The sequence below is a fragment of the Poeciliopsis prolifica genome, unplaced genomic scaffold, assembly GCF_027474105.1.
Source record: "Poeciliopsis prolifica strain line A6 unplaced genomic scaffold, Auburn_PproV2 SCAFFOLD086, whole genome shotgun sequence".
NCBI classification, from domain to species: domain Eukaryota; kingdom Metazoa; phylum Chordata; class Actinopteri; order Cyprinodontiformes; family Poeciliidae; genus Poeciliopsis; species Poeciliopsis prolifica.
In genome coordinates, this window is record NW_026562461.1 from 115448 (window position 1) to 141949 (window position 26502).

General features: G+C 38.8%; 1 protein-coding gene across 3 annotated transcripts; it reads right to left on the reverse strand.

The window, feature by feature from the left end:
* Positions 1-1850: 1850 nt before the first annotated feature.
* Positions 1851-24605, reverse strand: tpcn2 (two pore segment channel 2). Of its 3 annotated transcripts, XM_055022444.1 has the most exons (26): positions 24280-24605; positions 22286-22363; positions 20088-20143; positions 19526-19602; positions 18780-18957; positions 18504-18620; positions 18015-18121; positions 13829-13901; positions 13162-13261; positions 13013-13078; positions 12832-12896; positions 11704-11795; positions 11399-11480; positions 10686-10775; positions 10475-10594; positions 10333-10392; positions 9958-10086; positions 9459-9505; positions 8955-9054; positions 7911-7982; positions 7699-7772; positions 6072-6168; positions 5781-5863; positions 5607-5688; positions 4047-4138; positions 1851-3969 (listed from the first exon to the last, which is right to left on the reverse strand). In XM_055022444.1, exons 1-26 carry the CDS (start codon positions 24425-24427, stop codon positions 3879-3881), a joined length of 2376 nt encoding a protein of 791 aa, XP_054878419.1. In that variant the 5' UTR covers positions 24428-24605; the 3' UTR covers positions 1851-3878. The 3 variants fall into 3 exon arrangements, with proteins under 3 accessions (XP_054878419.1, XP_054878420.1, XP_054878421.1); XM_055022445.1 differs by lacking the exon at positions 22286-22363; XM_055022446.1 differs by lacking the exon at positions 22286-22363 and having other exon boundaries at positions 20088-20182; positions 24280-24335.
* Between the last annotated feature and the right edge of the window lie 1897 nt (positions 24606-26502).

Sequence of the window (26502 nt, forward strand, 5' to 3'; positions counted from 1 at the left end):
TCCTGCGCAGTATCTTGGCTGTGCCAAGGACTGCACATTTCTGGACTGAGATGTCTGATGTTGTTCCTGGGATCTGTTGTAGCCACTGCTCCAGTTTGGGGGTTACTGCCCCAAGGGCCCCGATGACCACAGGCACCACTGTGGTCTTCACCTTCCAGGCCCTCTCCAGTTCTTCCCGAGGCCCTGGTATTTCTCCAGTTTCTCGTGCTCTTTTTCCTGATGTTGCAATCACTTGTATTGCTACATCTACCACAACGGCTTTCCTCTGTTGTTTATCCACTACGACAATGTCTGGTTGGTTCGCCATTACCATCTCTCTGTCTGGATCTGGAAGTCCCACATGATCTTAGCTCTGGCGTTCTCCACCACCTTTGGGGGTGTTTCCACTTGATTGGGGTTTCCAGTCCATATTCTGCACAGATGTTTCTGTACACTATGCCTGCCACTTGGTTATGTCGTTCCATGTACGCTTTCCCTGCCAGTATCTTGCACCCTGCTGTTATGCTGGACTGTCTCAGGGGCCTCCTTGCACAACCTACACCTTGGGTGTCTGGTGTGGTAGATCTGGGCTCTATTGCTCTGGTGTTTAGGGCCTGTTCCTGGGCGGCCAGGATGAGGGCCTCTGTGCTGTCCTTGAGTCCAGCTTTTCCAGCCATTGGTAGGATTTACTGATATCAGCCTTGGGTATTTGCTGGTGGTACATCCCATGTAGGGGCTTGTCCTCCCATGATGGTATCTCTGGCACTTCAACCTCCGTTCCCTGTTGTCTGAGACATTCACTGAGCACATTGTCAGTTGAGACTTTGTCCCTGATGTATTTATGGAACTTAGTTGTTTCGTCCTGGACAGTGGTTCTCAAACTCACTAGTCCTCTGCCTCCTTCCTTGCGGTTCGTGTACAGTCTCAGGGTGCTGGATTTGGGATGGAACCCTCCATGCATGGTTAGTAGCTTTCTAGTCTTAATATCTGTGGCTTTTATTTCCTCCTTTGGCCAGCTAATTATACCAGCAGGGTATCTGATTACTGCAGGGCATAGCTGTTTATCGCACTGATTCTTGCCATTGAGCTGGCTTCTCAGGACTTGCCTTATTGGTTGGAGGTATTTAGCTGTGGCTCCTTTCTTTGTGGCCACATCGAGGTTGCCATTTGCTTGTGGTATACCTAGGTACTTGTAACTGTCCTCTATGTGCTATTGTTCCTTGTGGGAGTGAGACTCTTTCTGTGCGGATCACTCCCCTCTTTGTGATCACCGACCACTTCTCTAGTCCGAATGACACAACCATATATATATATATATATATATATATATATATATAATATATATATATATAGATATATATATTATATATATATATATATACACACTAAATGCTACTCACATTTGAGTGTGTACCTTTGTATATATATATATATATATATATATATATACTTCCATTATCTTACAAATTTGTACATTTAGATCATTTATATCCATTCTAATGTCTACTTTTCCTAAGTTCATTTGACTCAAACATCTAAATTTAATCCAATCTGCCTTATTAAAATCAACATTTTATTATTGAGCTTGATATTCTTATTTAAAGTTAATCCTTCTATTATTGTAACGTGATAATTATTACTACCTATTGTTGACTTTATTAATGAACCACTCAGAAATGCCAGAAAAAACATTTGAGATGAATAACTGATTCCATCTTTTCTTGCATTGATTCTTGTTTCCCTCAAATAAATTCTAATAACTGATACCAGTTAACAATTTATGATCAACTATGAATAAAACTATTCATAGTTTTAATTAATAGAAGTAATGGAAATTTTAAGCCCTTTAGAAAAAATTAAGAAAACACAAATAAGTTCAAGTTTTATTTATTTTTTTTTTTTTTGCTTTAGTCACACTTAAAAAATATTCTCATATATTTCCAATAAAACAATTGTTTTGTAAATACCAAAATAATTCCACAAGGAATAAACTTTGTTTTTTTATACAAGTTGAGTAAAATGGTTCTTGTAGATATCAGATTTTCAGATGAAGTTTATCAGTGATATATGAAAGGGGTCGTTCCGTATGGGGTCCAGACCTCAGCAGGATCAATGAACCCTGCTTCAAACAAATTTCCTCCTTGAATGCCCAAAGTGGGACAACATATAGTTTCTCCAGAAATAATAACTCTCACACAAACACACATACATTAATTATCACACACAGATTGAGAATATGGGATTTCCATTTTAGCCCAGGTTAAATGTGCATTAGATAGAAAGTTAGATCTGTTTGACATGTCGCAGAGTTGAGCCGTGTTCCGAAAGGAAACATTAGCACTTGGCAAAGCAATGCCTGACAAATCAACCCGTTTTGGACATATGAGATTAGACAACAGTAGGCAGACTGATGGATGACCTGATGGATGGGCAGGTAGACAGTCACATAGAAACTTTTAGAATTTTTCCTTAGGGAAATTGTAATTTCCATCTCTTATAGAGCACCCATACATCAAAAACTTAAATTAATGTTGTTGTTTTATTAAATACATAAACAACCCTATCCTATAGTTCCACTGTTTTTGTTGTACTCTTGTTAGCCTTCCTTCTGATGTCCAGTGAAGAGTTGAACGGTCTCATTGCACAAGAGACAAAGGACTTCCTCAGTCTATTGGTCCTGCACTTTAGAAGGAGTCTCCCACTGAACTTGCTTTCCTGGCTGCTGATGACAGAGTGAAGAAGAAATGGCTACTCACATTTAGTGTGTACCTTTGTATTTAATTTGTATTTCTTGTATTCTTTTGTATTTTGCGCACTGTGTGCCACTTTTCTGCCTGTAAGCTGCTGGTAACTTCAATTTCCTGAGGCAGTCTTCCCAAGGGATCAATAAAGTACGAGTCTAAGTCTAAGTCTAAGTCTAAGGTGGCTGGAATTGTCCATAACAGCCTGGAGTTTCTGCCATGTTCTCCTCTCTGCTACTGTTGCCAGAGAGTCCAGTCTCGTACCGACCACTGGGCCAGCCTACTTGATTTGTTTCTCCAGCCTGGAAAGGTCTGTCTTTGAGATGCTTCTACTCCAGCATACCACAGTATAACATAATACTGGCAACAGCAAACTGGTCAAACAACCCCAGCAGCTTATAGCAGATGTTAAAGGATCTTAGTAGTACATCTTGTGTTGCTTGTCCAGGCCAGCTTATCTGATAGTAGACAGCTTGAACACTGACAATGGTATTAGAATCTGACCTGACAGAAAGTTAAAAATGGCTTGCACAGCTAGTTTAGTTCAGGCATGTTGTACTGTGCAGAAGTTGAATATTTTGCACTTTGCAGAGTAATTTATGTCATGGTGACCACGGTGGGTTCAATCAGCACCAAGAACATTGGTGAATGCACTATACATCAGAGAACTGACTTTGTATTTAGTGCTGATTGGATATAGTCAAAGATCTAAGGAAATATGCCTTTCTGTTTTCTCGCCTGGCGGAGGAATTACTGCTTCTCAGTCTTAATGATCCTAGAGGCCATGGCTGCTCTGAACCTCCACCGCAACCCTATATCCTCCTCTGCTCTTTCAGCATTTTTGTCAAACGGCTCCAGTTTAATAATAATAAAAAAAGAGAGAAAATATGGCTTACTTTTCTGTAAATTACAGATTTGGTACAACAAATCTTTGTAGAGAGAAAAAACCTACACATTCAAAAGTTCTTTATGGCAACTCTTGAATTAACTCACTTAATGTTTTGAGTTTCAAAGTAAACCTCCAGTTGAATCCTTGTGCTTTGTTCTTCAAAAGGAAAAGTCTACTGTTGATTTACCGAACTTGAACACCTTCCTATTCCACCAGCAGCTTCAAGGCCTCAGTTCAGAGAGGACCTAATGTTCTAATGTTCCAATGTTCTAATGTTCGTGTCTCCATTCCAGGTGGAGGTGAGGGTGCTGGTTTAACTGGCAAGCTAATTCCTCTTCAGTTGGTTCTTGGATCTGTTCTCTGAGAAAATAAGCAAGAGGGATGAGTGATAATGTGGCACATATACCTGGAACTGTCAGAAACACGTGTTGACCTACTTGAACATGAACTGGACTGAAGTTTCATATCGGATTTTCTCCACATCTGTAACAGAGCAGCTGTGACTACGGTCCCACTTGTAGATGAAATTCTGTCAGATAAAATAGAATATCCATTAAATGTATATTCTCACACATCAGATTAAAGATCAAATTGTTGTAAAAGCCAATCTCAATTCTCTTTTCCTCTTTTAGAGTAATTTATGAATGAAAATGCAGATTTGGTCCTGTAGATTCATCTTTATCTGCAGTTATTGGTATGTTGATAACACTAAACCTGTCTGAGAAGCAATTTCTATAATAAAAGCTGATTTTCCTTACATAACATCACTCTCTACAATAGTTTTAATTTCATTAATCAAATCTTCTAAAGTACATCTAGATCAGTTCTTCCATCTCTTCTTTCTGTGCATATTTTGTCTTCTCAAAACCCCAGTTGGTCATGGCAGATGGCCACTCAGAGTGGGTCAGCTTCTGGTTCGGCTGGACGTTTCTTCCTGTTAAAGGGAAGTTTTCCTCTCCACTATTGCTGTGTGAGGGATTGATGCAGGCTTATCCAGGAGAAATTAATGCTGCAAATGATGCTGATGGTTCACCCTCAAACAGAAATTTATGTGGACTGTAGAAGTGCTTTTCAAAGCAATAATTGTCATGAAAGACAAAATAATAAATGACCTTATAGTAGAAACTGTTATCCTTCATTCTGGGAAATTTTGTGACAAAATTTCTAGACTCCCTGAAGGAAACTCCCAGGCTTTAAGACAGGCAACAGATTGACAGTATTCCAGAGTGTAAACATTCAAGTAAATTCATTGGAGGATCAAAGTCTGCAATTAATACAATAAATACATGAAAACAAAATGATATACGGTATCTCAGACTTCATAAGTTGATCTGGAGGGGATAAAGAGAACCCAGACACATGGCAACAGTTGTAAAGTTGCATCACAATGAAACAATGGAACAATGTCTGTTGGACACTTTAGACTTCATATCAGAGGTCTGGCCAGAATATACCACGGCATGTTCAACGTAAACCAAGAAAAGCATATCAGCACGTGAATGCTGATCTGCAAATTATTTCCAGCATCCTCAGCATTGTTTATTCAGACGGTGAAAAACCTTCAGAGTAGGGGCACACTCATAAATCTGCCTCGATTTTCTTAATTTTCGAATATAAGTGATTGGCTTCACATGTAAGTGTCAGCCAATCAAATCCACTGATCTTCTTCACCTGAGCAAAGGCTGAAAATCAGCCACTGTCCTCTTGGTCATCTGTGAGAGATGTTTGACTGACAGACCAGCTCACCAGTCATGTCTACATGTGTGCAGTTAACAATAGCCACCCCAATTGTTGACGATCAACAACTGATCATGTTGTCAACGCAGTGATTTTATACTTAGCAATATTTCAATATTGGCCAAAATTGGCTTTTTAAAGATTGGTTTTCGGCAATCGTCCAGAAAATTGCAATCTGTTCAGCTCTACTTTCAGACTTCAGGCTTGTTTGGTGTTTTCTGCATACACTCTGTGTGTCAGTGTCCTATCAACAAACTGACCTCCAGAATGAGAGCCACAAACAGGTTGACCCACATCACAGAGGAAGTGAGCCACCAGCACACAAAGTACACCTTGGACCACCTGGAGGGGAAAGAAACCACCATCATCACCATCACCATCATCATCATCATAGAGCCCTTCTGAAAATTAAGAACTGTGGTATGCTTCCTTACTCTGATGTGTATCTGCTGTATGCTTCCATGAAGGCCTGCCAGTTGTTGACAATCATGACATCATAGAGCAGAATAATGGCTGCCTGAGCAACAACACAGCATACCATCATTCAGCTAGCTTCAGTACAGAAACACATTTAAAGCTAATGTTGCTCAGACTTTAAGCCATCTAAAAACAAAACATTAACATTAAAATCTATCTGTCTTAGTGAGCACAGTTATACTACACTGTATTGCAATAATACAGGGGATGAATCCCAATGACTGACATCCGGGTGTTTTGTTACTCACAGCGAAATCATCAAAGTTGTTGGGCCAGTATCCCAGCTGTTCATAAGTACCACATGCCGTGCTGAAGTTAGATGTGGTGTTGTGAATGGAGAAGACACTGGAACACACACACACACACACACAGTATCAGAATGTGCAGGTGAACCAATGTTAATTTAATTAACAATGATAACTAAATTATTTCATTGACGAGCTGTTTGTCATGACGATGACAAATATTACATTGCTCTCTGATGACGAAGACATGACAGTTTATCTGCAAGTTTTTGTTGATGAGATGAAAACTAGACGAAAATGTTATTGGGCGGTTTTCTTCTTCTTGCTGATTTTTATTGGCAGTTGGCAAAAACTGTTTAGTAGCATTACTAAACAGTTTTTGGTCTGTCAGACATTCAAAATGTGGATGGCACATTTCTGCCTATTGTCAGTCAAAAGTTAAAAGAATCAGTAATGTTTCTCCACTGGAAGGTGTATGAGGTGAGATTCCTCGGTGGTGGTCGACAGGTGAAATGTCATCAACAGGAGCAAAATTATCAAAAGAAGGATTTCCATTATAGAAGAAGATTGAACGAAAAGGAACTGGTGGTTTGGCATAAACTGGTTTGTGACTGGACTGGAGTGACAGCTGAGGTAGAGGACGATAATGATGATATTGATTTCATTGATAGCTTAAAAGTAGGGCAGCACTGGTAATTATCAGACTTTTAGTCACCTGACAGTTCAGTCAAACTGTTGTCAGACTTAGGGCTTCATAAATATGTGCAGGACCATATTTTACGCACAAGTCGGCATGTATAAAAATGAGCTTTGTCGAAATATATGAACTTTTTCTGTGAACAAAATCAAACTACAAAGCATCAAAACTCACCTAAATAGACTGAAATCTGACTATGGTACATTCAGTTATTTTGACCAAGAAGCATCAAACCCAATGTTTTTTTTTTCATGATTTACAAAATTTTATTGTTTTACACATAAATGATGAAACTCAACCACATTTATCCTCAGACACACACACAAAATAGAATGATGTGAAAACCTCTCTCCAATGTAAATAGTACTTTTCCTCAGTTTTTGTCTCATAAAATGTAATGCATTGGTCTGTGCACCGAAAACGCATAAAATGCATCTATGGGGTAATTTTATTCTCACTAAAAACAAAGAAAATATGGTTGGATCAGCAGATTAATTCCATGTAAACATCCATACAGATCAGCCTCCTTTCCAGTTTTAGTGAAAGGAGACACGCACGATCCGCACTGAGGTAAACTTAAAGATCAAGCATGCTGTGTGATTGGTTCACTCACCTGGCTTTAAATGCATAAACTATAAACTTATCTTTTAGGAATAAAATAAATTTGCCCTGGTAAAGCATGGTGGCTGCCAGACTTATAATACACTAGGGGAAACCTTCCATCCACTTATTACAACTGGTTTATTCTGACCAAACTAAATCTACAAACAGTAAAACTGCACATCAAATCCTGAATGTTTTACCTGTCATTCAAATATAAATAGATATATTGTTTCAAGGTGTGCAGAACTAACCCCTAAAGTGTTTCAGCACACTTCATGAGCCATTTTTTGCATTTTTCCTGTTTGTGTTTTATTGCGTTAGACTTCATACCTCATCTGTGGAGGAGGTTTAATGGCACCCTCAAACAGCCAGATCCCAAATACAGCAAACACGTAGTACACTACCTGCATGATGACATGTTCCAATTCAGGTCAGTTTACAGGAATATTATTTTAATTTATGGATGAGCTGGAAAGAAACATGCAGCTCTCATATAGAACAACCCTTCATTAAGCTCAGGTGGATGAATGAAGGCGGCTTACCACTAGGATCCCAGCAAATGCTCTGAGATTTTTCACCAGATCCAGCAGAGTGCTGGCAACCAGAGCCATGAGCTGCAGACCAAAAGGAAAAGATGTGAAGATGAATTTGGGGCTTCCACGTTATACATGAGTGCTAATATGGCTTTTATGACATCCCATTACTTCTGTGTTTTCACACACACACACACACACACACACACACACACACACACACACACACACACACACACACACACACACACACACACAACACACACACACACACACACACACACACACACACACACACAAAAGCACACAAACGCACACACAAACACACACAGAGACAACAGTTAGCCTTAATTTGCACATTCAATTTTAGACCTTGGCAGTGTGCAAAAATATTGAGTTTTCTCCTAAGGGCCTGATCTCTAAAAGATTTGTGCAAAAAGAAGAGCAAACTTGATAGAGCACCCAAATCTAATCTACAAACAACACGCAAACAGCATCGCGTCAGCAAAATGAGGAGAATAGCAGGTGTCTGTGTTTTGAGTGTCTTCATTTATGCAGGCACTCAAAATCTATTGCCCCTGCTATTCTCATAAACTTATGAATATGCAAAACAAATACTGATAATCAGGGCGGGCAGATGGACTGGTACGCTAAGCTGTCTGCAGTTACTACTGCAAGAAGGAGGCATCGATACAATGAAAATTACCCATATTGCTTTTGAAATATTTGGGACATATAATGAATATAAAATATAAATAATAAAATACAGATTTAAAATATCCTACTGCAATGTCAGTTTTAAGCCAAATAATTCCAGCATAATGTTATGTTTTGTTGGTTTGCTGGAGTGCATCTATAAAGCCCAGAAAAGTTGATGTAGATTATATTTTTATGCTGCTTGTTCCACAAATTACGTGGGCAAAAGACATCTGGGCGGGACAGCTTAGTGCAGCCAGACTGCTGACAATAGTTCAAATGAAAATTTGTAGTTTATGCTTGTCAAAACATTCCATGTCAATCAGTTCCTGTACCATTCAGCCAGCCAGTATGTACCTTGATATCTGGGATGATGCGCAGGAACCGGAAGACAATCAGCATGTTAACCAGGCGAACCATCTCCCACAAAGACATCACACCACGAGACGAAGGCTCCCTACAGTTACATATAAAAACATAATGACACTTTAGAGGAAACATGGAATAGATGTCAACATTTCTAAATTCCACAGATGGTTGAAATTTCTACTAATTAATAAAAGTAAGTCTGCATTTTTTCTCAGTGCTTCCAGGTCATGTCGAATACCTGATCTGCAGATATGTCTTAGAACACAGACGTGTTGAATTGCAAATCACCATATTTTGGTCAGCTTTGCATAATTCTAATAAATGTTGAAACAGAAGCACACACACACACACACACACACACACACACACACACACACACACACACACACACACACACACACACACACACGTAACACACACACACACCCACACACACACGCACACCCACACACACACACAGATTTTATGCATAGAACAGACATGCCAACCTACTGGGAATAAGGGAGCCTGTATGTGATGAATATAGCAATCTGTAGGATCTGAAAGGGATAATTCAAACATGTGAGGTTAGTGGAGAATTTTAAAGTAAGAAACCAACATCAAGAATAAAGTGTAATATGTAAATTATCTTTCAAAAGCAATGCTAGCTTTCAGAGAAGTCATAATTTATTAGGTTTTACTTTCCTGTCAGCAGAAATACTCTTCTGGCCTCTGAGTTTGCTGATAGGTTTGATCTGAATGACATCATTCACAGGTTCTGAAGTTTTACTCAGAAACATGCTTCCATCTTTTTGTTACATAGATGCTGCCATATTTTATGTAAGGGTTTAATTCAAAAGGTAACAGTCAGATTTCCACAGAAACCTAATGGGAGTATTTTTGTACCCAAGGCCTACTCTAACCTGTCCAGCTAAGCATTGCCCTTTGCAAGAGGTTAACAGAGGCATAAAATAGAATAGGAGTCAGTTAGAAATGGATCTAGTGTTTTCACCAGTAACAGAACAGTGAGGAAGCCATCAAAAATGTTGCTTCTGTAGGACAGGTATCCTCTCCATCCAAAGGCAAATATCTTGACGCTCATTTCAGAAAGGTAGAAGAGGATGAAGCAGAGGTTGATAACCTGGCAGTGAGTTAAGAGAATGGTCAGTCAGTGGCAACTATTGTTTTAAGTTTAAAAATGTAATCCATTCATATCTCACTGAACATCAGTACTGGGCTAAGTTGTGGCAGGAACAAAACACTGGAGTGATTGTATATTTAGTTCTTCAGGGTACCAGGACACATTTTTACATATATATTCTTTATTTCTATTTCTGTTGATGCAAATGGCAGAACACTTGACAAAGCCATTGTTAAATGTCTTCACCTCTAAGACATCGTTGTCTCTCTCTTCAGTTGTCTTTTCAGAGTTCAGAACCAGGATAGCCTGAAACACAAAAGTGTTGCATCACTGGTTTATCTGCTGTGGTAGTGTATGTGCTGATGTGTGCAAGGTGTGCAGAACTTACACATATGCATAAGACATTGGCCAGTGCCACCAGGTTTCCTAGGACAGTGAGGTAGTAGTGACTGAAGACCACCTGAAGTTTTTGCAGCGTTGCAGATGTATACTGAGGTAAAGGAGGATGCTGCAGCAAAAAACATGCAAAATCCAAACAATAGTCTTAACACATCGTTGTCGGACTACTGTTTAGAATGTGTTTGTAGTTCTAGATCTACCTCCTTGATACAATCTTTATCCAGTTCATCAAATATCCTCCTGAACTGCTGTCGATCCATGTAGCCCTGTTCTACAAACTGCTGCGATGCCTGGTGTGCAGATAAGAGCATTAAGACATTCAACAGAACAGAGGGAGAAGCTCATGAAGTAACATTCTCACCAACATTTTCTGTCATAATCAGGTCAGCATGAAGTTTACAGGATGAGATCAGAAACAAAGAAGAACAGGTCTAGGCTTAAAGCTTTCCTTTTTGATGGAACATAGTTATAGTGACTTAGATTATCCTGAGCTACTTCTGTAGTTATGCTACAGACTGACCACTTTTTCTCACTTTTTTCTTCAAATTCCCAGTTTACATTATTTGTTGTTATTTAAATTGTTTTTCCCTCAGATGTTTTACTACACCTGGTCTGGCATTCAGTTTGGTTGTCAATTCTTCCTAGAGGAGGACGTTGGCTGGGATAATGTTGCCATCAACAAATTGTTCTCCCTCTCTCATTTTAGATGCATCATGAACATCTAACATAATCCTACATCAGTTCATCTGTTTCTTTTTTGTGTATCTGCTCTGTTTTCTCAAAACTCCAACTGGTCATGCCAGATGGCTGCTTATACAAGACTCTGTTGCTGGCAGTATGGGTAATTTTCAGCGTGTGTGTGTGTGCATGTGTGTGTGTGTATAAAGATAAATAGACATATGTTGGCTCTGACCGCTGTGATGGCTGATTTGTAGAAGTGCTTCATGTTGACTCTGGACATCACCTGAAGCACAGCACTGATTCGCACAAGTTCTCTGAGAGACAAAGAAATGTGAACATGGTGCGCAAAATCTGCTGACATCATCCTGTACCCCATGAGAAGAAATCCCATTTTTGAATTATTGGTTAGGTTTAGCAATAAGGTATGAATTGAGTTTAGTTTAGTAATGCTGAGACCTTAGAAATCAATGAAAAATAAATGGAAGTCAATTCAAAGTCCCTGCAAAGATAGAAAGACATATTATGTGTGTGTCTTACTGTGCTTCTGTCTGTGTTCTGTGACAGCTAAGGACATGGAAAGCAGCTCGGATCCCCAGCCGTCTCCTAATGATGGATGTCTGGACCGACATCTGGACAAAAAACATGAACAGTCAGTCGGCATGCTGAGTTTGCAGTGCTAATGATAAGTGGGTTGATTAGCTCAACTCAGACTTGTTTATGCTAAACTAAATACTAGAACCCATCCCCCCACTTGTAGGTGGAAGGAGTCAACCCTCTCATTCACCAGGGTGAAACCCAAAATGCAGGCACCAAGATGAGGGGCAACAAGTATGCCCACTCCTGTCCCAGACCTCTCACCAGGGGCAACTCCAGAGTGGAAGAGTGTCTCAAGGAGACAAGATCCAGAACCAGAACCTTGCGTTAAAGTGAGACTGACGATTTTTAGCCAGAACCTCTCTACCTCACACACTAGCACCGGCTCCTTCCCACACAGCAAGGTGAGGTTCCATGTCCCAAGAGCCAGCTTCTGTAGCCGAGAATCAGATCACCAAGAATCAGTGTGGGATGGACTACCACCCATCCCACACTGAGGATGGGTGGTAGTCCCCAGTAGTTCCCTGCCTGAACTAAAACATGCTGGTTTAGTTCAGGGAAACCACCATGTTTCCCTGAACTAATGCACCTGGACCCAATGATGGCTCATTAGAGGCCTAAGAAGAACATTTACATGCTGAAAATGTTACTACCACCAGGGAGAGAACTACAACATGTAGGATGCAGGCCCTAAAGGATTAACTTTGGACACCCCTGGTGTAATACTTACAGCACTTAGTTTTCCTGTTGCAATGCATCATGCATGCACTGACATACAGTACCTTCAGTCCCCTATGGAAACAGTATTGGTACAACAGCCACTATTTATGTAGTAAAAAGCTCATCTAAGCGCCAAAGGCAGGAGCTTAGCACAGGTGGAGGTAACCCATTTAAGAGGGAAGTCTTGTTGGTTGTAACTCTCTAAAGTCATGTGACCCACCATCCTGGTGTTTCGCATCATGTGTCAGCATAGAAATTATTGGCGTGACGCCAGGTGTAAACATTCCAGTATGAGGTCTTCTAGCTCTAAAACACACCTACTGATTCACAGATGCATCAAGACAGTCTCACCAGTAAATATCCCCTGAACTGGTTATAGATGATGGCGGTCAGCAAGTTCATCAGACAATATGTTCCTGCAGGAAGCAAAATGGATTCCTTGTGAAACTCAGCACTATGGGACAGTCATAATGTTCAGCAATCACTATTACTTGTAGCTAGTTGGTTGTTCATAGTGATCTTCACTGCTTACCAATGATACTGAAGGTGATAAAGAAAATGGCGTAGCATCTGTTGAGGGAATAGGCAGGGATCATGACTGTAAAAGAGAAAATGATTGGTCTGTGTGAAAGCAGTTAGTTAGTTAGTTACAAGATATGATTGGATGTGATTTCACTGTACCATCAGGATTGTTAGCTGTGGTGAGCAGCACAAGCAGAGAGGTTAGGGAGGTGGTCAGGTTCTTGAAATGTAACTCCCATTCACCATTCTTCTTTTGATCCTGGAGGAGAATAACACAGACAGAATAGCTGCACTGTTTGATCCACTTGTTATAATTATGATAAAACACTTGAGCTTTTATAAGAAGCTTTTAAATCAAGTAAGGCTAAGCTGAATTTTTTTTCACCTACCTAAAAAATAGTAGATATTCAGGGTTTTCTCCATATGAGGTTGCTCTGTGACATCACTATTAGACCATTCTGATTATGTCTTAATACTTTAGGTTAAATAACAAAGCAATTTTGATGAGCGTGGGCTGTATTGTCACTCTGTGACATGTCCAATCAGAATACTCCTGGTAACTACTGGAATCACTTAGATAAATAACAACCAATCACGACCAGCAAATCAAAATACAGCACCAAGCTGCAAGAATTACTAGACAAACTGTTCAGATTTAGGAACATTTAGGCTGGTTATTTATTACGATTTAACTGAAATGCAAAATAAATATATTATTTATTTTAATTTTATTTTATTGTGTTTACCCTAGTGTTGAAGTATTGCCAATAATGTCATTGGACATAATTGCACACAAACAGGTGTAACCACAAAGACATGAACTCACTGCATTTTTAGCAAACAGCAGCATGCCGATCATGGTGAAGAGGCAGAGATGCAGAGCAAGCAGCAGGATCACACTGCGGAAAAAGCAACAGTTCCAGGTTTAACAGAAGGGTTGTAGGATCCAGGGCTAGTCCTCTGACTTTTCACCAACAGAAACACTGCAACAACACGGCTCCAACAACACTGCATGTAATACATGACTCCATTTGAATTTGGACTGTAACTCCTGCTAGATACTGTACATACATTCAGTAATCCTGAGTGTGTGCTTGTACATACTGAGAACTGAACATTTTTTAGCCAACAAAGAGAAATCATTTTTGGATACTGAGGACATTTTTCTGATCCTTACGCTTTTCAACTGTACTAAGCTCAACCAGTTAGGCTTAGAGGTGTGAATTAATTTTTTAGTTAGGGTTAGTAAAATACTGGTAATATTTAGGAATACAGTAAGTGTTAGGGTTAGGTATAAATGCAATTATTAAAATGAAAGTCAATATAAAGTCAGATCAATAGACTATTGAAAAAACAGCTGTCCACTGTCTTTTTCAAACATCTATCATTGAACGTGATATTGGATAAGTATCAAGTAAAGCCTGGCAGCCTGGTATTGCACACAAACAGGTGTTCAATACAGGTGTTACTGGTGTACTTTTACACCAGTAACACACCTGGAATAGTGACAGGAAAATCTATTTAAGGTAGGAATATAGTTGACACACTGAACTTTGTCCCCAGTCCAGCTCATTAGTGCTCATTTAGTGCTGACGCAGCGTCACTTCTCACTCAAAATGTTTTTTTGGAAGGTGTTCTTGCAGAACAAGTTCATCTGTATTGGTATTTCCATGATCCCTTCATGAGGGCTGTGTTTTTGGAGAATACTGAACTAAGGTGCACGTCAAGTATAAAAGCCTCACTGTTGCTTAACTCATTCAAAACGGACCTCTAAAAGCGCAATAGGTGCATGCCTCCTTTGCACACAGTCCAGTGGACCAACTATAAACCTAGATTTAAGTCTGGGTTAGTTGCGTTGATAGAGGTTTACATTGATTGCAGAGAGACTAATCTGAGCACATATTTCTTTGTGAACAAATAATGATGTGTAGTGTGTATTTATCTCTCAAATGTTCACTCAATCCGTGTTCCGGCTTTGTTTCTGCACTTCCTTTGTAGTCTCACAGTGTGGAATTTCTATTGTAACAGCAGAAAAGTGACAGGCAATCAAAGCATGTGGAGTCACACATGTGTAAAAACAGAATTAAAAATAACAGTGTAGGCCAGATGGAACTTTTGAGCTATTGCTAGGCTTAAAAGGTATTGGTGACCTTTACTCATTGAATTCTGATATATCGTTGTGAGAGTTGCAGACCAAGTTCAAGCTCAATAAAAAACATTATTTAAAATTTCTTCAACTAAGAAACTTTGTGAAAGCAAATTGCAGTAAGTTTAATAAGCCTCCTCTTACATTGCTTGAAAAATTAATGATTAGAAATAAGTCAAGAAAAAGCTTTTTTTTCATACTTTTGTAATGTACTGATCTATAATACAACAGAGAATTCAAGTAATACACTTATGAACTGGAATCAACTATCAATGAGCAAAACTGGGAAAGGTCTAAAATCGACACAATGTCTACAGATAGCTGGACATTGGCCAATGCGCCTATATGTTACGCCTGCACATTTAAAAAAGTCTGATATCCCAAATTTTTTCAGAAAGTGTGATTCTAAGGGGACTTTTATACACTGCATGTGGAAATATAGACAAATCAATGCGTTTAGAAAGATATAACTGAAAAATATCTCTCAAAGCACATTTCACTGGATCCTAAATTGTTCCTACTAGCTTTATAACCTGAGAAGCGTAATTTTAGCAAATCAAAATTTTCTAAAATGATCTGAATCTGCAGCCGATCATCTGCAAAAAAAATTACAGCTTTGGCTTGGAAATTTTTATTTTTTTTCCTATGTTGGTTAATTTAACTTTAAAAAGAGAAAGAATAATTACTATCATCCAATAACTACAAAAGAAACTTGTTCAGACTGATGCAAGACTGTATTTTCGAAGTGGAAAATACAATCATTTGGTTAAAGAAATATTTTGGTGAAAAAAAAAAGTACAAAATGTGCATGTGTGCATTAAAAAACAACAGTCTATAACAAGTACATGTTAATGATTTACATTAACATGTACTTAATGTGCATTAAGTACCTGCCGTGATCTGTCAAACAGAGAGATCTTTTTCACCCTATCAGAATAACCCTTGTAATTATTGCATTCACTTACACCAGGGATGCCCAAACTTTTTGAGACTAAGATCTACATTTTCTCTCACCAGTTGGCTGATATCTACCTCATGACACAAGGACATAAAAATTGTAAATTAAACTCTATTGACACATTTTCTATACAAATATACATCAGTTATGTCAGAAATGATAAAGTGATAGAAAACCTAATGCAGTTTCTTCCTCAGTGAGATTCTGACACTGGGAGCAGGTTACTGGTTTCTCAGTCAGAAGCTGGTTGCAAACCTGAGGCCAGCAGCTGTCAGTCAGTTATTGTAGCTCTGAAATTTGATTTGATGACGTCAATATGAGAAACTACAGACTGATAGGAGGAACCAAAGAGCTCTGCAGAGGTAAAGGCAAATCTCCTGAATTTGGGATATAATTAATTTAATTTCACATAATTATTGTGGTGGAAGCCATTTGTTTGTTAAAACTTAATCAAATATATTTGTCCTATTTGATGTTTGTTATGACACGTTTACTGTAAATGAACGAGATAATTAGTCCAAGTTTGTCGTTTATTGATCGGTCAGAAACTAAAGCAGCTGTGATGAACCACGGCAATGGTCAACAAAGGTGAAACAACCTGAACAGGCGATCAACTCAAAACCACTCACACCTTTTTACTCTCTCTCTTTGTCGTTAAGCACACCTGTTGCCATGGCAATCTCCTGCGCCCCAAAAGCCGAGCAGAGATTACTTTAAAAACATTCAGTCAGTTATGATATCAGGTTTCCAGTCTTAATATTTATTTCTCCATTATTAATAAGCCTGTTATGAACACAGCTGTAGTTGATTAGCTAATTTAAACTCCTGATCTGCTAGTTAGTTGGTCTTTGAGTCGCCTCTTTGTTTTTGTTAATGGAACCAAAACGCACTGAATTGCTCAACACCTTGTTGAAATAATAATTACTGATTATTTATTTTAATACGTTTTGTTGATTTAAAAAAAAAAAAGGAGAAAAAGAAAAAAAAACTATTGTTCTGCATTAAATATATGATTTTACCCTCTTTAATACTTGATGTCCTTTAGGTTATCTGTTGAGTTTTGTGCATGTGATTCCTTTCTTAAGACTAAACAAAGGGGCTTGATAATGATTGTGGAGACAAGGCCATAGCTTATCTGTACCCTGGGTGCTGGATGAACCGCTCTCATCCAGCATAATTGCACACAATTAACAAGTTAATTGGGTGCTGGATGAACCGCTCTCATTCAGCACCCAGTTACAAACGTTTTGGAATATTTTTAGTGAATATTTTTGATTAGCCTGTCAGAAGAGGAAGTTCTGGTCTCAGCGTCCTGACGGTCTTCAGTTTGTCACCTGCTGCCGAGATCGACTCAAAACCTTCCTGAGATCGATCGACGTATTGAGCACCCCTGATTTAGATAAATAACAACCAATTACAACCAGCGAATCAAAATACTGCACCAAGCTGCAGACATTACTAAAGAAAATGTTCAGACTAAAGGACATTTGGCTGATTTAACTGAAGTGCAAAAAATATTTATATATTTTTATTTTATTTTATTGAGTTTGTCATTTTAAGACTCTATAACTGGTGTTTAAGTTTTGTCAATGACATTATTGTTATTACACATAATTATTGAGTCACATTATCAAATGTCGTTATGTTTTTTAACACAAAAAAACGGTGAGGTGCTGGTGGGCTGCCCTAGCACCCCACTGGGCTTTGCAAGTATTCTGGGGGAACCTTCCCACTCAATTCTTCACTAAAGACTAATCATATCATGAGAGTGTGGCCATATTTTTGGGGAAGCAGTTACCAATTGGTAAAACTACAAAGCCTCTAAATTTTAAGCTTTAGATCTGATAACCTTGCTTACACTTGAGTCCCCTAAAAATGTGTATCTACAAAGTAACATGATTTACCTACCTAGCAATCTCAGGTAGGGTTCTCTTGATGCATTTCAATGTCTTTTTCATCAGAGAGGAGTTCTGCAGAAGGAAAAATGGCCGGACAAGACGTCGTACTCTCAATTTCTGAATAATAAATAAAGAGAATAACAGTAAGAAATGTACATTTTATGCTAAGAAACCAGTCATTCAAACTCATAGGCCTTGTTTTAAATCATTTTGAAATAATTTTGATAGTGTGCAAAATGAGAGTATGTAATATCTCGATTTAAAAAAAAAACAGTCAGTGTTGTTGGCTAAAACCGTGTCTGGTTTCTCTGAAACTTGCTGATGGCCATCTAACCAAATGATTGTGGAGGTGAAAATCCGTGAGGTTGTATGTTACATAATCATTTTAACAAACTGTTAGTATCCCTTCCATTTCATGTTGTACATCACAGCAAACCTACTCTTCATTTAGGCATGAATATGTTACTGTTAAGAGTTCAGAGTAGAGTGCGAGTTTTACCTCATCACACTCCATGCTGACAGAGAGCACCCAATCAATGACAGAAACACAAATGACTACAGTGTAGCTGATCAGCCATTTACTCTTCCTGAATTCCTCCCAGCCAATCAGGTAGCTCTGACAAGAAGACAGGCAACATGAAACTTTAAACAAACAAATCAAAGAAAAGAATCAGGCATCAATGGCAAAGTGCATGTCAGAAACTTTGGGTTCTCATTTATTTTTTTTATTTTTTTATTTTTTTATTTTTTATTTTTTTTTAGATCTTCTCTTTACTTTGACAGCAAGATCCAGGCAGAAGATGAAGAGACAGAGCATCTCGATGCTCTCTGGGGCACCACAGGGAGGTTCCCATCGGCTGGATTGGTGACGGGGATCTGAAGAGATGGACAGGGAGGAAGGACGTTCTACAAATGCCAATAACAGCACAACTGCAATGATGGTGCCCAAGATCCTAGGAGAGGGACAAATGGGAAAATGTTGGTTGATGTAGCATTGGGCCATTGTTCCATTCATATTTTGGATATTAAATTGTTCATAGAGATGAAAAATGATACGATGATGATACATTTTGGTTATTTGGAAAATGTGAGGTAAGGTTAGGGTGTTTCTCGATGTCATCGACTCTGGTCATCGAAATTGGTGGATTGGATGAGGAGCAGGAACCATGCTCCTTATCCAGACACAATTTTCAGCTGAAATTTGTGACAGAGATGCTCGGAGATGCTTACAGAGCAGGGATGGGACATTCCCTGCTCTGTAAGCAAAGTGTCCCATCCTGCTTTCAGAGGATGTGGATCTGATGCCAACACTCCCAAAAAGTTGAGTTAAGCTTCGTTACTTCCCGCTCCAGCGGAGCGTGCACAATCTCTTCATTTTCATATATGATGGTATGAAACAGTGTTTGCCCCCTTCCTGAGTTCCTGCTTCTTCTTTTTTTTTTTTTTTTGCATGTTTGTCACACTTCAATGTTTCAGAACAATTTAAATATTAGTCAAAGCTGGTGAAAAGTACAAACTCACCACTGGCATATTCTTGAGTAGTACCATCGATAGAGACGAAGAGACCCGGCATCCACCCGGTGGTTGATGGAGCGGTACTGAACACAGGCAGACTTTATCAATACAGCAGAAATTTGGGAACAATTTTCTACTAAAAACTGCAACAAAGAAAAAAGCTGTTAAAATCAATCGGAGGAAGAAAAATGTCTGATACACAAACATCAAGCTTTGCTCTACAACAAATCAATATCAAAATCAATCTACTTTTAGCACTGGGCATAAGTGTTGAGCATTACAATAAAGCTCCTTATTTACGGAATGTGCCTCAAGCAGATATTTGAGCGCATGCTTCCTCCTCCATTGCTGATGATAGACTGGAAAGTGAATAAAGTGTGCTGTATGCCATATATAACAATAGAAAAGAAAAACTGTTTTTCCAATCCAAAAATGTTTCACTTTGTGCAACCTGACAAGCAAGCCCTTATAAATATAATACATCTACGTGAACTAGAGAGCAAAACAACATCAGTCTTTTTAAACATTTCAAATTAGAAAGAAATGAATAATCTTTGACTACACTCACATGGATGGCATCTTCAATAAAAACAACTGCCTGCTGGATGTACAGGTCCTCATCATCTGAGACGAACAAAAACAGCAGAACCATCAGAATTCAATCTGAGAAGCAGAAAACATGTAGACAGCTAACACTGGTCAGGAGCTTCTGTCGGTCAATGTAGCATGTTGAATTCAAGAATTTGCTTTTTGGAACAAGCTGGGAACATCAAAATAGATAAAACAGGAAGTAAAAAAGTATCTGAAGATGGAGATACTTTAGTCTTCATGTGAAACTGTGTATATTGTTTTTGCCCTTTATGTTGTCCTCCTGGGTCAGAGCGACTCTGTTTACCTGTGATTCTCCAAGATGAAGCCACTAAATAACTTTCACTTTTTATTTAAACATAGAAAGTTCTGATGAACAAATTTTTCTTTCATTTTCATGAGAGTTCTCTGCCTTCTGAAACCCCAGTTTGTCACAGCTCTGGACGTCAGATCTTTATTCCTTCCAAAGTGAGAATACAATCCCACTGTAGGATGCAGAGGAGCTCTTTTCTGCCAGTTGCATTAGACTGAAAAACAAAGTTTAGAACCGAAACTGTTTGGATGCTAAAAGTTACTTTTGAACCATAATAAATGGAACATTCACCAACATATTTGATGTGTATCAATAATTTTTATAATTACACTTGTCACATTGTAGTGTTGTCACTGGTTTATCAATTATTACCTGTATTGTGTCTTTTATGTCTTTTTAGTTTTGTGTTGTTATGATGTAAAGCACTTTGAAGTGTCTTGTTGCTGACATCTGCTATACAAATAAACTTGATTGACTAATGAATTGTGAAGTAGCTCAATTTTGTCAACTTGATAAGCCAGCTTCCAACTAAATGCAAGTTGAATGATAATGAGATAATAAATGGGGAATTAATAAAGATAACAATTGGATTGGAAGAGAATAATCTTTCTTTGAAGATTTTTTTTATTGGTTTTATCAAACTGTGAGTCAAAAAAGACTTAACACAAGTCAGAAGTTTCCCTCATTTGGGAGAATCTTGAATTCAAAGGCAGCATCAGGTTCTCCAGAAATAAACTTTCACTCAAAATCTGAGACAATTAGATTGTTGAACATCTTTGTTATTCCTCCCATTACAACTGCTGCCGTTTCTCCATTCTAACAAGAATGAAGTTGTTCCTGTGGAATGCACTGAGACCTGAGCCGTTGCAGTAGCTTCTTTTCCAGCCGGTAGCTGGAAAAGAAGCTACCAGCCTTAGCTTCTTTTCCAGCCGGTAGCTGGAAAAAAAAGCTAATGACTTTAATGAGCAAACCATTGATCACTTCACTGCTTTCAAAATTTTGCAGGCAAAATTTCAGGATAATTGGACTTAAATATATTTGAAATAAATAATGAATCTGAAGATCACTTCCATGAAATATGTAAAAGTTACTTTTGAATACCATGTTTTACTTTTAAGTAAACTCATCCTCTTTGTAATTTCAGTTTTTTTTTTACTTTTTATACTATTATTGCAGATCATAAAGGAACCATTATTGACTGAAAGCAAAACTTTTTTGTTTAGCAGACCGATGCCACTGTTAATCAGTTTTATTGTATTTTCTCCCTCAGTGGTAGCATCTTTCTGACACTGATCCTCTGCAGCTATAAGATTCTGGGCTTGAATATTGACCAGGGGTCTTTCTGCATGGAGTTACCATGTCCTCCTTGTGCATGTGCGGGTTCTCTCTGGATACTCTAGCTTCCTCCCCAAGTCCAAAAATATGACTGTTAGTTATGGGTTGTTTGGTCTCTCTAAATTGTTCTTAAGCGAGAGTGTGTGCCTGTACATTAAGCTCCAACTTAATGTACAGGGACACACATAAGGTGATCCATAGAAGGTCAACTTACACCTCCTTTAAGTCTTAAGGTGATCAGAACTGTGTCTCAACTATAATGATCTGAGAATCACAGCATGTGTTAAGCATTCCTCCTGCTTCAGTTTAACTTGACTTTAAAACTAACGTGCTTTGGTTTTAATAATACCCCTCTGGGGTTAATAAAGTAGTTTCATCTTGTACTCTGTTGTATTCAGGTGGAGTTTATTAAAGTTAAGAAACCTTAGAGAAGAAACTGCTGTTTGAAACAGAAACAACAATCAGCACACTTCAGTCCGATGTTTGTTTAGTGACTTCAATTGTTCCAGCTACATGAGTCAAAAATTCACCCGTGGTTTGCTGACTCACTGCGTCACAGCAGGGTGTATCAGGTTGGCCATGGGTGCCTCTGAAGGAGCAGCCAGTACCTGGGACAGACATATGCAGCAGAACGTCTCATTCTGCAGAAGTGACAAAGTCACATACAACCCCAGCAACACCATGAGCTTCAGCGACAAACCGGTGACAATACATCATTTTGTAATGGCAGCAATTTTATGAAATGCTATGGAGACTAGTCTTTGTTTCTTCATCTCATAATATTCACATTTCTTAATTGAACCTTTACAAAATAAACATATCAACTTTCTATATTTGTAAAGATTTAAAAGCAAAAATACGGAATGATAGAAAACATTCCTGCTGCTTGAATTTAGTTAGCCATAAGAATATTTATGGGTGGGATGTATCAGTATAGTAGCTCAGTGTGGAGGGGCTTCTCCCTGTGCCTGTTTCCTCACCAGGCATGAAACATGTATGATAGGTCAGGTTAAGTTAACTGGCAGTGCAGGTGGTTGATGCAGATGACCTTTAAAATGGGCTTAGACTGAGTCAGTCTCTGATGTCAGGCCGTTCTAAGGAACATCAAGCAAATAAACTTCTGAAAATCACAAATGTTAAATACAACACACAGTATCTGCCTTCCATACACCTTATTTCATATACATTGCATAGTGAGCTAAAACCTAACCATTTAGCTACATCAATTAAACTGAGAAAATGTCATGTTCTTCTTTCAGAAAATTAGCACAAAATATTTTCTAGACCAAGGAAAAAGAAAACAGTCAACTCAACATTTGGGGGATTGTATGTGTTTCTTCTGTTCAGGCTAAAAGGAACTTTTGGATCTGCAATGATTTACAGAAATTTGACAAAACTGCAAAAATCTATATTTGTTTTCTGAAAATAAGGTGTTTAATTTACTCCTGAGTGTGGAAAAAAGCATTTTAAAGAGGTAGTATATACTTTCTAGGCATAGAGAACTATAAAATACTAGTAACTATATTGCCAATAGTATTTGCTGAGCCATTCAAATGACAGGTGTAAAGAAACAGTCTGATAGGCATGCAGACTGTTTTTACAAATATTTATGAGAGAATGGCTTGCTCTCAAGAGCTCAGTGAATTCCAGCGTGGAACTGTGATAGGATGCCACCTGTGCAACAAACCCAGCCATGAAATTTCCACAGTCAACTGTCAGCTGTATTATAAGAAAATGGAAGTGTCTGGTAACGACATCAACTCAGCCATGAAACTGACAGCGTATGGTCACCAGATGCCCAAGTGGGCAAAAAGGTCGCCAACTTTCTGCAGAGCCAATCACTGCAGCACGCCTCCAGACTTCATGTGGCCTTCAGATTAGCTCAAGGACAGTGTAGAGTTTCATGGAATGGGTTTCCATGGTGGAGCAGCTGCATCCAACCCATACATCACCAAGTGTTAGATGCAGTGTTGGAAAGCATAGAAATGGTTGCCATTGGAGAAAAAAGGATTTCCTGACATGCATTAAAAAATGTAGGCCACACTCCAGGAACGTGTTTGACAAGGAAATAACATTAAAACACAATAAAGCTCAAACCAGTTGCACATAATACCCCACTTTTAGGTAATAAAAAATATATTTGATGTCTTCTAAGTTTTCCCTGATTGGTCGACATGTTGAAGGTGTTTTTCTGTTCTCTGGTCCAGATAGGCACCTATCTCACAACAACAAAGCAACTTATCGATCAATGGAGACCGACAAGTGACAGAGCAACACAGAAATGAATCCATCTTCCCTCATGTGGCCCCTCAATGCCTTCACCTGAGAATATGACGTCACACCAGGATGTACTAAGAGTCTATTCGAGGTCAGTGGAGTGAAAACATGAGAAGTCACATGTAATTTCATATCACTTCTGGAAACATGACATTGTCACTACAGTCAACTGCCGCTTCGATCTACTGTGACAACCTGCTGATACCAGGACAAAAACCACGAGACCCTGTCACCCTGTTGTCCATACCTCCGTCCAAACGGCAGTAGTCCTCAGCAGTAGAGGAGTAAGACATCCGCCTGCTGTCCCGCGAAACTCCGCCGCTTCTCACCGGGCCGGAGCCATGGGCCCCGCCGTGTTGGGCCCCAGCCCCGGTCAGCAGACGGTCTGTCTCCATGCAGGAGGTCTAGAACCAGTAAGGCAGACGTTCACAGCGGCCAGAGTGAAAGTTACGGGTCCAGGTCTGGACGAGTTCGCTTCTGGCTGGAGTTTTAGAAGTTGAGGAAGAACATGCGTGAGCAGACAGGAACCTGCTTTTAGGAAGTCTCTGTGCTGCTCCTCCCTGAACCGCCCCGACCTGAAGTTTGGGTAAAGCTTGGGCTCCACCTCCAGCAGCCCGGCTCGGCCGGTGTTATGCCGAGAAATGCATGCCTGCCGAGAATTGCATCCCCTGTCGCGGGAGAGCGCATCGCTCTAAACTCTCGCATATTGACGAGTAAACGGGCTGAAATCCGACCGAAGAGGAAACTTTTAAAAATATTAGTAACATTATCACGTTTATTAATCATGTAAGCGCTAAAATTGTGGGTTTTATTTCGCAAATTAATTGAAATAAACACTGATTTTTTTTACGTTTATTGAGCCATATTTGTCGAACGTTCTTCAGTGTCTGATGAACAAGTTCTCCGCAGCTGCTTTGAAATTCCAAGATTTTTCTTTTAACACCATAATAGCTTAAAGCTTTACAAAACCGAGGCCCAATCCCAATTACGTAGAACATTTTATATCACGCTTAGCTGTCTAGTGTATTAATGTAGGGGAGATGCATTTTAATTTCTGAGCCTGCTAATATTTGCATCCCCTGTCTATTGTCCTGTTCATATGAAACTTATAGTGGTAACTCAGGGAACAAGTGTCATTATGTAGAAAAAATGTAATTTCCAAGTTAGCAGGGATGCAATTTTTGGCAATATGGATTTCTAGCTTGCCAAAATTTGCATCCCCCCTGTTTTCATCAAATATGATCCAATTGAGGTGAAACTCATACCAGCAGTTCTTACAACTACTCTGGTCATGTAGAAAAACGTATTTTACTCTTAACTCTTTATTTCTCCAAATTAGCAGGGGATGCAATTTTTGGCAACATGGATTTCTAGCATGCCAAAATTTGCATCCCCCCTGTTTTCATGAAATATTTTCGAAATGATATTAAATTAATTCCAGTAGTTCATAGAACTACTCTGGTCATGTAGAAAAGGTTATTTCACTCTTAACTCGTTATTTATCCAAGTTAGCAGGGGATGCAATTTTTGGCAATATGGATTTTCAGCTTGCCAAAAATTGCATCCCCCCTGTTTTCATCAAATATTTTTGAAATGATATTAAACTAATACCTGTAGTTCAAAGAACTACTCTGGTCATGTAGAAAAACATATTTCACTCTTAACTCATTATTTTTCAGAGTTAGCAGGGGATGCAATTTTTGGCAATATGGATTTTCAGCTTGCCAAAAATTGCATCCCCTGCTAACTCTGAAAAATAATGAGTTAAGAGTGAAATATGTTTTTCTACATGACCAGAGTAGTTCTTTGAACTACTGGTATTAGTTTAATATCATTCTCAAAATATTTGATGAAAATAGAGGGGATGCAATTTTTGGCAAGCTGAAAATCCATATTGCCAAAAATTGCATCCCCTGCTAACTTGGAAATTACATTTTTTCTACATAATGACACTTGTTCCCTGAGTTACCACTATAAGTTTCATATGAACAGGACAATAGACAGGGAATGCAAATATTAGCAGGCTCAGAAATTAAAATGCATCTCCCCTACATTAATACACTAGACAGCTAAGCGTGATGTAAAATGTTCTACATAATTGGGCCTCGGTTTTGTAAACCTTTAAGCTATTATGGTGTTAAAAGAAAAATCTGGGAATTTCAAACCAGCTGCGGAGAACTTGTTCATCAGACACTGAAGAACATTCGACAAATATGGCTCAATAAACCTGAAAAAAATCTGTATTTATTTCAATTAATTTGCGAACTAAAACCCACAATTTTAGGGCTTACGTGATTAATAAACGTGATAATGTTACGAATATCTTTAAAAGTTTCCTCTTCTGTCGGATAGGTGCCCGTTTACGTTTACCCTTCAATATGCGAGAGTTTAGAGCGATGCGCTCTCCCGCGACAGGGGATGCAATTCTCGGCAGGCATGCATTTCTCGGCATAACACCGGCAGAGGCAGC

Bases quoted from the DNA above. Each gene is read 5' to 3' on its own strand.
- tpcn2 (XM_055022444.1), bottom strand. From the start codon at position 24,427: ATGGAGACAGACCGTCTGCTGACCGGGGCTGGGGCCCAACACGGCGGG. The intron at 18,621-18,779 runs GTAAAGAGAAGA...TCTTCTTGTCAG, and splicing joins GCCTGGATCTTGCTGTCAAA to AGCTACCTGATTGGCTGGGA. The intron at 11,481-11,703 runs GTAAGACACACA...TTTGTCTCTCAG, and splicing joins AGAACACAGACAGAAGCACA to AGAACTTGTGCGAATCAGTG.